The sequence below is a fragment of the Trachurus japonicus genome, chromosome 11 (assembly GCF_045865225.1).
Source record: "Trachurus japonicus isolate A0001 chromosome 11, Traja_1.0".
Classification (NCBI taxonomy): Eukaryota; Metazoa; Chordata; class Actinopteri; order Carangiformes; family Carangidae; genus Trachurus; species Trachurus japonicus.
Window position 1 is genome coordinate 12,250,656 of NC_140917.1, and position 12,272 is coordinate 12,262,927.

Consider the following 12,272-nt stretch of genomic DNA (forward strand, 5'->3'; position numbering starts at 1 on the left):
GCACAGACCCCGTTCAAGGCAATGGAGAGATACGCGGGTGGGCTCATTCTTTTTGGTTTTGAACGCTTCCTCACCCATTATTATTTAAAAAACATAAAACGCATGTGTATTTTCTCACAAATCCTACCCTATGATCCTTTAAGTAGTGAGTGTATCAGAAAAGTGCAGATAATGAGGAACAGCATTTCAGTAACTTCATATTGATTTACTGGATGTTAAAATTGTTGATGCTAATGAGGAAGATTTTTAAAAACCAAAATCATGAATCTGAGGTTACAATCTAAAACTTTTAAACTGTCTGTGTGATCTATTTCATTACAGTCTTCATCTGCTAGTATCCACAACTAAATAAATACATTTAAACAGTGTGTTTCACCTCTTTTTATGTAGTTGAGTGGACAAAGACACGTAAATTAGTATGAACTTGACCTCAGACTCTTTCAAATCTGGGAGTCTGCTCCTATTTGTTGAGGTTTAGTGTGACTGTACCTGAAGTGACACTAACTGATGTAACTAACATAATGCAAAGTCTTCTAGTCCATGGCTCAGTTCCTCCATATTTATTTCTCCACAGGGAAGAACATTTCAGAGACAACTCACAAGAATATACAGATATTTTTCCAAACTTGTACAGAATGAAACTCCCCAAGAACATAATTAGGTTTTTTGTACTTCAATCAGATCAGAATGAAACATAAACATCTTCATATTTGGACACATAAGATCGGTCCTTATGCAACACACAACAATCAAGTTATCAAAATGACCAAACTTATAAACACCACACCTAAAAACGTCTGCGATGTTTTCTTGAACCAATTCACAGATTGGTGTTAGTACTAGTATTACCACAGTGAACTTTAACCCATGTCCAGACAACAGCAGAGCATTGAATCCTTCAGACTGGTTTACTGTCGCTGCCAAGACGACGCCTCTGACGCCGTTTGCCTATTGGTCGTCTACGAACATTTCTGAACTGGTCCTTGCATCCTTTCCATCTGAAACTGGCCTCACACACTTGGCAGCTGAACGTGTTGTCTTTGGCATGTTTTCTCATGTGTGCAGCTAAACTGTTACTCCGAGTGAAGCGTCGACCACAAACTGAACACTCGTATGGTTTTTCTCCACTGTGGGTTGTCATGTGTTGTTTCAAGTTCGACTCAAATCTAAAAGGTTCCTTACAAACTGGACATCTTTATAGTTTCTCTCCACTGTGAATTCTCATGTGTCTCCTCAGGTCTGTCTTGATGCCAAATGTTTTCTCACACTCAGAGCAGCTAAATGGTTTCTCTCCTGTGTGAATTCTCATGTGCCTCGTCAGGTCTGTCTTGATGCCAAATGTTTTACCACACTCAGAGCAGCTAAATGGTTTCTCTCCTGTGTGAGTTATCATGTGTCGTGTCAGATGTGGCTTCCTGCCAAATGTTTTACCACACTCAGAGCAGCTAAATGGTTTCTCTCCTGTGTGAATTCTCATGTGTTTCATCAGGTTTTTCTTGATGCCAAATGTTTTACCACACTCAGAGCAGCTAAATGGTTTCTCTCCTGTGTGAGTTCTCATGTGTCCTGTCAGATGTGACTTCCTGCCAAATGTTTTACCACACTCAGAGCAGCTAAATGGTTTCTCTCCTGTGTGAGTTCTCATGTGCCTCGTCAGGCCTGTCTTGATGCCAAATGTTTTACCACACTCAGAGCAGCTAAATGGTTTCTCTCCTGTGTGAGTTCTCATGTGTACTGTCAGATGTGACTTCCTGCCAAATGTTTTACCACACTCAGAGCAGCTAAATGGTTTCTGTCCTCTGTGAATTCTCATGTGTTTCATCAGGTTTCTCTTGATGCCAAATGTTTTACCACACTCAGAGCAGCTATGTAGTTTCCTGTTAGTATCACAGCCATTATTTTCAGAGTTCAACCCAGACTGAGGTTCTTTTCTCTCCCTCTCCTCATCTTCACTGTCTTCAGTCTCAGATGATTCGGAGGTCTTGTCATTAGTATCTGGTTGTAAATGTCTGTCTGAACATGTGTTTCTGTCTGGTTCTGGTCCTCCATCAGTGTCTGTTTCCATGTGTTTAGGGGAGCTGCTGGCTGGAGGCTCTGCTCCTCCGTCCTCCTCAGTCTGACCCTGTTGAAGCTGTGAGAGCGGAGGTTTCTCTTCATTATCTTCATGTTCACTTTTCACAGGTAAAGGAATGACTTTCAACTCCTCTGGTCCTTGAAGCTGCTCTCCTCCATGAGTGGTCCAAGCGTTCTCCAGCTCTTCTTTTACACGAGGAGGCTCAGAGTCCCTCTGGTCCTGACTGGAGCTCCACTCCTGCTGCTCTGTGGGAACTTCCTGTGCCCTCACACACTCTGAAATACAAACATTACACACAACTTAAAACAACTCACATCACTTGAGAAGCAAGGGACTGCTTTTCTAATACGCTTTGAGAGCACAAACATCACTGCAGTGTTCTCAGTCCGACTTGAAAATTATGGCCTTTCATAATGCATGTTCGGTTCTACCCTGTATATTTATTTTATAAAGTATTAAATATTAAATAGATAAATAAACCACACTGATGCATTATTGAGCTTAAGCTAACAACCAACAAAAGGAGATCAGTGCTTGAATGGATGAATAATTTATTATCTAGTATCTGTTTATAATTTATTGCTTTTCGTTTTTAAACCTTTTACTGTATCTTAAAACGTCTTTGTTGTACCATTTTGTGGTACAGTAAATAAGATAATTAAACTGTTTGCATTAAGTTTTCAAGTAACAAGTTCCCGGGTATTTGTTTACATCGATCTGGTTTTCTCTTTTGTATGTTCTTCAATGAAATAACTGAAACCATATAACTACTCTATAACTCTACGCTCCCAGAAAATAACAAATCTTAACCTCTATTTTGACGTCTAATCGTGTTTTGCAACTGGAGTTGTTTTTCTTCAATGGCTGGTAGCTAGCCCAGCAAGGAGTTGGTGCTTGGAACCAGTTTTAAGAACCAATAACCAGTTGGTGGAAAAGCAAAGAACCGCTGCTAGTCAGGCACTGGCTCCGAACCAGCACTGGAACCAGCTCAGTGGAAAAGGGGGAAACCCTACAACCACGGCATGTCACAAAACTATAACGCGCCCCATTGAATTAAATCGACTCCACTGCTCTTTTGCCCTCCTTTTTTTTATCTTCCATCACGGCGTCCGTATCTCGCGCAAGTGGAACGTTCATCACGTGCAAAGGCTCAATAACGGTCAGTTGGTCCGTCCTCAACGCCACCAACATTTTTCCGTTACAGAGACAAACTGATTCTTCATTAATAACTGACCTGCTCTCTGTAACAAAACCCGAGGGTTTAAAGGAGCATTAATGCAAATTCAAATTCTTAATTTGGCCACTAGATGGAGCCAGTGGCGAAGCATATCAGATATAAACACAGGGACGTGGAGAGAAGGTGTTCTACCGAGCGATTCAGTGACTGTAAGCAGCCCAACACTGCTACATTACAATTTACTACATTTTTCCGATTCGATCTTTCCAAGTTCCGAGTGCAATCGAACGCAGCAGGCGCCGGGCCGGCTTGTGTCATAACAAAGACAAATTTTGCATTTGCCCCACAGACACTACACTGTTGGCTATTTTCTTTGTAAATTTAGTTATGGCTCCCTCCGACATATCTTTAGCATATTTCAGCTTATTTAACGCTATTACTGCTGTATTTACAATAATGCTCCTTTAACAAAGCAAATAGTAATGTTCAATCTTATTTGTGAAAAGTAATCCCCAGAGCCAGCTGTTTCCAATGGTCTGCCGATTAGAACAGAAATAATATGCTGCACATAGTCCAGGCAATCTAGCTCATTTTAGACCCAAAAATAGAACTAATTGTAACAGAAACAGTGTTTCAATATCATTTCTTTGAGGTGTCCAGAACAACATACTAAAAGTCCTAGGAAATCCTAGTTGGGGAAATGTGTTTAATTCTCATCAATCCAAAATGTATTTACTGTAAAGTCCATGGTGCCAATAAGGCCAGAAAACAATACACCCCAATGGGGCTATCCCCCCCCCCCCAATACAATACAATACAATACAATGAAACTTTACAAAATGAAAAAATTAATGAAATGTAACATTTTTTGTATTATAAGTTTCTTTGAAAATTTATTTGAATAAGCAAATGAGCCATACACATATATATATGCCCAAAATACACCCGAATAGGCTTGTTTTTTTCCCCCTTTACTCCTACCACAATGAAACTTCACCCAATGAAAGTATACATGAAAAGTAAAAATTTTTTGTATTACAAGTTTCTTGGAAAATAAATGTGAATATGCAAATGAGTTCAACACTAATTGAGTTATGGTCAAGAAGCCATAAAGCCGCAAGCAGCAAAAACAGGGGCCAAATATCTAAGTTCTTAGTCCCGCTGTATGTTGTTGAACATAACAGCATATTTAACATAACATCACACACAGTCATTGAAACAACTTTAATGTATTCTGACTTTCTTCTGATGTTCTCTGCAAATTGAGGGGAAAGTCATTAGCTAAGGCTTGTTTGCTAATAAAAAATGGATTTAGAAAGCAACTGGAGACAAGACTGTGCAATCAATTCTTAAGGTCAAGTCTTTTTGTGGCAACTAGTGACCCAGGTAAGTGTGGCAAGTGACATCAAATTGTGTGTATGCATTGGTCAAGTGTGGCAAGTGACTTCACATTGTGTGTAAGCATGGGTTAATTTACTGAATGGAAATGAATGTGTTTTGGCCCCTGTTTTTGCTGTTTGCGGCTTTATGGCTTCTTCTCTTCTTCATATCCATTTTCAAAGAAACTTGTAATACAAAAAATGTTACATTTCATCGATACTTTCAATGTGTAAACTTTCATTGTGATAGCCGTAAAGGAAAAAAAATAGCCCCATTGATATTGTATTGTTGCCTGGCATCATAGACTTTTATACAGTAAATCAATCTTGGATTGATGAGAATTAAACATATTTCCCCAACTAGGATTTCTTAGGACTTTTAGTATGTTGTTCTGGACACCTCATAGTAATGGTGTCTGGTGAAAAACATTCTGTTAAAATTATTCTGTCGGAAAACGCTATTTTGCCTGGACGAACAGTGCTCTGGCGTCCTGTTACTTCTGCTGCTCAACTGTTCAAGATGGCGGCCGCATTTCTTGCTCCCCAGCAGCCGATGCGGCGTCTACTCTTTATGTTTATAACGGTCAGTTGGTCCGTCCTCAACGCCGCCAACGTTTCCCCGTTACATCAAACCGAGACAAACTGATTCTCCGTTAATAACTGACCTGCTCTCTGTAACAAAACCCGAGGGTTTAACAAAGCGTCCAGTTGTTTCCTCTGTCGCTGCTTCTCCTGCTCTGACCGACATAGCTCCTCCTCGTACTCCGCCACGGTTCTTTCAATCAGAACAAAGATCTCTTCGACGGCCGAACTCAGTCGCTGCTCCACCAGCGCTCTCAGCACCTGGACTTTAGCCATGTTCACTCAGACACACACAGACACACACTCACTCCCCGTGACACAGCAGCGAGAAGGAAGAAGTAGTGATGGGTCTTGCCGTGCCGAGGCTTCGAAGCGCGCATCGAGTAATCCAGGAAGTATTTTGTGAAGAGAGCGGCTTTTTTATGCAAATGAGAATGACTGATGCATCCTGGGTAATTTAGGGGAAGCACCCGGCATTTTTACATTGCACTCAGTGGCTTTTTGTGTTTTGATGGAGCGTAGACTAACTAACAATCAATTTGAATGTTTTATTTTGTGTTTCTTTTGTAGCACTATGTCTCATAATTATTTTTGACACCCTCTTTGAAACCCACCGTTTACGCTATGTTGAAAAACTACAATTAATGAATCTACCGGTATGCTCCTTTAGCCTCCCACAATGATCAATGACTCCACACAGTGGCCAGAAATGTCTGACCCAGACATCTACACGTCTTTGGTGGAATCACCAGGTAGGTTTTGGCTAAGTGTTGTCTGTAAATAGCCTGTTAATAGACAACTTTTTGTTAGTTAGTTTGTCAAGAAGACAGTTCGGCTGAACTTTTCAATGGAGGGATGCCGGGCGCTGCCCCTAAATTACGCAGGATGCATCAGTCATTCTCATTTGCATAAAAAAGCCGCTCTGGTCTATCGAAGCGTGTATCGATGACGTATGAGATGACGTCCGAAGCCTCGCCGGCCCGTTGCTCCGCCTACTGGTTCAGGAAGCGGTTCGCGATTTGGTGCGCTATGTTTGGTGCGCTATTCGAAATAGGAGGCACAGTGAAACGCAGTGGAGGTTCCCCTGCATCCTGTGGTATTTCTGCATCGATTGCAACATGTGTTTCAAGAGTATTATCTATATTCTGAATAAAAATTATTCCACAAGTTCAACAAGCACATTCACTGCCCCACAACCCACGGTAACAGAAGTGTAACAGATCCGCGGGTATAGTCACAGTCACGACCGTCACAAGTCATGATACCAGTAAAGACAAGACACAGCATGTTATGGTTAGCGAAACGCTTAGCATCGATGCCTGCGGTGTGGGAGATCCGAGTTCGGAACCCACTCAGGGCCTGAAACTCTTTTTATAGACAGTCCTCACCCTCATTCCCACTTTCCCTTATGACTCTCTATGGACACAAATCGCCTATTTAAACCAGTAAAAAATTCAAATATATAACTAAATATATATATAGCTACACTACAGACCACTATATCATTGTAATATTTTTTTTTCCTGTTTAATTCTTTTTGGCCAGTAGATAGCCTAGTAGAGCAACTGAAGCCCCAAGAAGCTTTGCCCTTGATGAACCAATTTGATGGTATCCGTGTCACGTGGGTGTCACGTTTCTACTCCAATGGGAGAAGTGAACGTCAACACAGATTATGGTCGATTCTTTCGCCCCATAGTCACCAAATGGGCTCTTTGCACAGCTCCACTACTTCCTTAACTCATTGAGTGCCAACCACGTAATTTCTCGTTTTTCGTTCCCATGCGTTGAGTGCCAAAAACGAAATTTTTCGTTTTTTGCTTTTTTTTTTAAATTATGAAAATAGACACTTTAATACACATTATATGTAAATTTGGGGACTCTACGACGAGGAGAACTGAAATAGATGACGATCAAAGTCACATGACAGCTCATGATCTGGAAGTTTTCATCATAACTCAGCTTCTGCAAACGGAGTTCTGCATGTGGATGCAGCAGCTGCTCTGCTCTCACCCGCGAGGCTGCAGCAGCTCGGAGCAGAAACAGGAAGCTCTCAGCCGACTGTCCCGCCCGGTCTTCATCTGGAGCAACACCGTGTCCTCCCCAAAGTCCCCCCGCGGTAAAATCTGATGGTCTCTGGACCAAAGCAGACCGAGAAGGACCGCGACCACCGGCGGGACCGGTGTTCCCGAGCCGCTGTGGCCGACAGACCCTCACGTTCCGCGGCGAGAGGCTGTGACACGGCGCGGTGCGTCTGTGTTATTGCTGTTTAGTGGCGCCCCCCCCGCCCCCGATGGTGGTTTTGTGAATAGAACAACAATTGTTGTGTATATTTATCTTATACGAGCCCTTTGATCCTGAAATGCGAGTGTCAGAAGAGCGACAGACACAAACAGAGCACCTTTCATAAAAGACGCTCTATCTCCTTTTCTAGAAAAAAAGGAGGGATTTTGGTGAAACCCAGCCATGTTTAGCTTGACTTTTCTCAGGAACGGAGGCACGTAGAAACAAACGGTTTGTGGTCATTTGAAGCATAAAGTTTCACCTTTCAATTGAGCCACAGTATGTGTTGGTGGCAATAATATAGAATACACTATGGCTCTACATAAAAAGTCAAAAATGGTCTAAATTGCCGGTACACTTGACTAAAACTTTGGAAAGGAGCGCGGCACTCAATGAGTTAACTTAATGCTGCTCCTTTGTTTCCTGTCTTACATGATTGGACAAACTGATTAATCCAGGTGTGTCTGAGTAGTCGCAATGGTCAGACACACCTGGATTAATCAGTTTGTCAAATAATGTAAGACAGGAAACAAAGGAGCAGCATTGAGTAGTGGAGCTGTGCAAAGAGCCCATTAAATACTGGAACTCAAACAAGTGTTTTGTTCTTTAATCAGATCAGAATGAAACATGAACATATTAAACACAGAAGATTTATCAACTCTTCTTTTTTTTTCATACTTGGACACATAAGATCGGTCTTTGTGCAACACACAACCATCAACATATCATTTAGATTTAAACATAACAGGAAGACAAGAAACTTAAACCGGTTCCTGCGGAAATAACATCAGGTATGAAACTGACTTTTCACCGGCAAAACAAATCTTAACACTAATTAAATCTGTGCCAAGACTCAAATCATTTCAACAATATATTTACATCCTAGCAACATTTTATCAAAATGACCAAACTTATGAACACCACATTTGAAAAGGTCAACAATGTTTTCTAGAACCAATTCACAGATTTGTGTTAGTACTAGTATTACCACAGTGAACTTTAACCCATGTCCAGACAACAGCAGAGCATTGAATCCTTCAGACTGGTTTACTGTCGCTGCCAAGACGACGCCTCCGACGCCGTTTGCCTATTGGTCGTCTACGAACCCTTTTGAACGGGTCCTTGCATCCATGGGCTCTCATGTGTGCCCTGAAACTGCCTTTCCATCTGAAACTGGCCTCGCACACTTGGCAACTAAACGTGTTGTCTTTGGCATGTTTTCTCATGTGTGCAGTTAAACTGTCGCTCCGAGTGAAGCATCGAGCACAAAGTGAACACTCGTATGGTTTTTCTCCACTGTGGGTTGTCATGTGTTGTTTCAATTTCGATTCAAATCTAAAAGGTTCGTCACAAACTGAACAGCTGTATAGTTTCTCTCCCCTGTGAACTGCCATGTGCAACTCTAGTCTCTCACCACACACAGAGCAGCCAAGTTGTTTCTCTTAAGTTTCACATCCAGCTGTGACCTGTGAAGACTCACCAACACATCCGTGATTTATGACCTGATGAAACCCGTTGAATCTTGTGCCACAAAAGATGCACTTTAATGATGGTTCATCTCTATGTGTGAGCAAGTGTCTTGGCAGATAACCCTTTTGTGCAAAACTTTTAGTACAAATTGAGCAGCTGTATGGTTTCTCTCTTGTGTGAATTCTCATGTGTATTGTCATGTGTGACTTCTGGGCAAATGTTTTACCACACTCAGAGCAGCTAAATGGTTTCTCTCCTGTGTGAGTTATCATGTGTCTTGTCAGATTTAACTTCCTGCCAAATGTTTTATCACACTCAGAGCAGCTAAATGGTTTCTCTCCTGTGTGAATTCTCATGTGTTTCATCAGGTTTGTCTTGATGCTAAATGTTTTACCACACTCAGAGCAGCTAAATGGTTTCTCTCCTGTGTGAGTTCTCATGTGTGTCGTCAGCTTTGACTTCGTTACACATTTTCTACCACACTCAGAGCAGCTAAGTAGTTTCCTGTTAGTATCACAGTCATTATTTTCAGAGTTCAACCCAGACTGAGGTTCTTTTTTCTCTCTCTCCTCATCTTCATTGTCTTCAGTCTCAGATGATTCGGAGGTCTTGTCATTAGTATCTGGTTGTAAATGTCTGTCTGAACATGTGTTTCTGTCTGGTTCTGGTCCTCCATCAGTGTCTGTTTCCATGTGTTTAGGGGAGCTGCTGGCTGGAGGCTCTGCTCCTCCGTCCTCCTCAGTCTGACCCTGTTGAAGCTGTGAGAGCGGAGGTTTCTCTTCATTATCTTCATGTTCACTTTTCACAAATAAAATAATGACTTTCAACTCCTCTGGTCCTTGAAGCTGCTCTCCTCCATGAGTGGTCCAAGCGTTCTCCAGCTCTTCTTTTACACGAGGAGGCTCAGAGTCCCTCTGGTCCTGACTGGAGCTCCACTCCTGCTGCTCTGTGGGAACTTCCTGTGCCCTCACACACTCTGAAATACAAACATTACACACAGCTTAAAACAACTCACATCGTTTGAGAAGGGACTGCTTTTCTAATACACTTTGAGAGCACAAACATGACTGCAGTGTTCTCATTCTGACTTGTAATTATGGCCTTTAATAATGCATGTTTGGTCTTATGGTTTATCAGGTCACTCATCTGAAATATATTGTTTCATATTATTGAAAACCCCGGTCAGCGTATCTTTTGGTCATTGGATTTTCTTTCGATGAATATTAAAAATCAAAAATCACTGGTTTATTCTATTTTCGTTTTGAAATACAAAAAATAAAATTGAAACACAAAGTGTTCTTGTTTTTGAGTGTCAAAGAACAATTAACTACATTTTAAAAACAGTTTGATTTTCATGTTCTATGTCACATAATAAAAAATAAAATCAGCAGTCAACAGAAACAAATAAAGAGACCAAAAACACTTCTTTTTTAAATATTTTGACAATGTCATTTTCAAGGCAAGAGCGCCAATGAGCACTACGGTACCTGTGTGTCTGTGGGCCAAAATCTACTCGGATATGATTTCAGACAGTAAAACAAGGCCTGACATTTACAGAAATCTGTACGCATATCAGATGAAAGTGGGGGCACAAAGGAGATTTTAAGATGAAAATGGCAGAAGCTTGAGTCCCCAATGTACATCACAGGTGGCAAAAGTTATAACCAAAGTATGGACCTGCTATATCTCCCTTTTCCCTTCTTCTACTCGGTATGTTGCGTGTGAAGACTTTGTTCCCCGCCAATAGGGGGGGAAAACGGGTCTGTTGTCCTGGCCCAGGGCATTAAATTATAGAATACTGTTTCAAAATAGGCCTATTTGTGGGAAAAAAAATAGCTATGTAATATTTGAGTTGGGGGTGGGGGTCCTAAGACTATCTCGTTCCAACCTCGTTCCAACCCGGGCCCAGGCAAGACTATCAACTGGCCTAATAGACCAGTCCGAATCCGGCCCACAGCTTTGCCTTGTAAATGACAACTTCCAGTGTCCAGTCATATGAAAAAAAAGTTTGTTTTTTTGTTTCTGTCGTCTAGTGATTTTATTTTTGTTATATGAAATAGAACGTGAAAATCAAACTGTTTTTAAATTTTAGTTAATTGTTCTTTGATACTCAAAAAGAAGAACGCTTTGTGTTTCAATTTTATTTTGTGTATTTCAAAATGAAAATCCAATAAACCAATAATTTTTTGTTTTTTAATTCTCATTCATCAAAAGAAAATCCAATGACCAAAAGATACACTGACCCAAAACATACCATTTCTCAGAGAAAACCTTTATGTTAAATGGCTAATGTAACCACATTCTACCCTGTATATTTATTTTGTAAAATGTAAAATAAATCAAATAGATGAATAAATAACACGTTGCTGCTTTATTGAGCTCTCATTTAAGCTAAACTAACAACCAAAAAAGGAGATCAGTGCTTGAATGGATGTATACTTTATTATCTATTTATAATTTATGGCTTTTTGTTTTTAACTGTTTCACTGTATCTTAAAACTTCTTGGTTGTACCATTTAACAGTACAGTAAATAAGATAATGAAACTGTTTGCACATGAAGTTTGCAAGTAACAAGTTCCCAAACTGCTGCAAGTGCTAACGGTTTCCATGGTGATCAGCACCACGGACAGTCCCCTAGCAACCGTCAGAATATCAGAATACTTTACCGCAGATTTGTTTACATCGATCTGGTTTCCTTTTTTTTACATCTTAAATGTAATAAATGAAACCATATAACTAAACTACACAATAAATAAATACAATATCTTGACCACTAGTATCTTTAACGTTTAATCGCGTTTTGCAACTGGAGTTGTTTTTCTTTAACGGCTGGTCTGGTGACGTTTATAACGGTCAGTTGGTCCGTCCTCAACGCCACCAACGTTTCCCCGTTACATCAAACCGAGACAAACTGATTCTCCGTTAATAACTGACCTGCTCTCTGTAACAAAACCCGAGGGTTTAACAAAGCGTCCAGTTGTTTCCTCTGTCGCTGCTTCTCCTGCTCTGACCGACATAGCTCCTCCTCGTACTCCGCCACGGTTCTTTCAATCAGGACAAAGATCTCTTCGACGGCCGAACTCAGTCGCTGCTCCACCAGCGCTCTCAGCACCTGGACTTTAGCCATGTTCACTCAGACACACACAGACACACACTCACTCCCCGTGAGACAGCCGGGGCCTTTCCCATTCTTCCACACTTCGCTGAGTGCGCTTGGTTACCCAAACACTATGGGTGCGTTCCGATCGACCTTTAGTTCCCTGCGCAGTGGACTACACAGGGTGTGCCGCCATTTTAAGTGTGGTTCCA

General features: G+C 41.2%; 1 protein-coding gene and 1 pseudogene across 1 annotated transcript; both read right to left on the minus strand.

Annotated features, from left to right (window-relative positions):
- Nucleotides 1-988: 988 nt before the first annotated feature.
- LOC146978319 (uncharacterized) lies at nt 989-5,545 on the minus strand (annotated as a pseudogene).
- Nucleotides 5,546-6,829: 1,284 nt separating this feature from the next.
- Nucleotides 6,830-12,122, minus strand: LOC146978320 (uncharacterized). Its single transcript, XM_085790591.1, has 4 exons — nt 11,898-12,122; nt 9,446-9,938; nt 9,170-9,397; nt 6,830-6,848 (listed from the first exon to the last, which is right to left on the minus strand). The coding sequence occupies exons 1-4, from the start codon at nt 12,088-12,090 to the stop codon at nt 6,830-6,832; spliced, it is 933 nt and encodes a 310-aa protein (XP_085646717.1). The 5' UTR covers nt 12,091-12,122.
- Between the last annotated feature and the right edge of the window lie 150 nt (nt 12,123-12,272).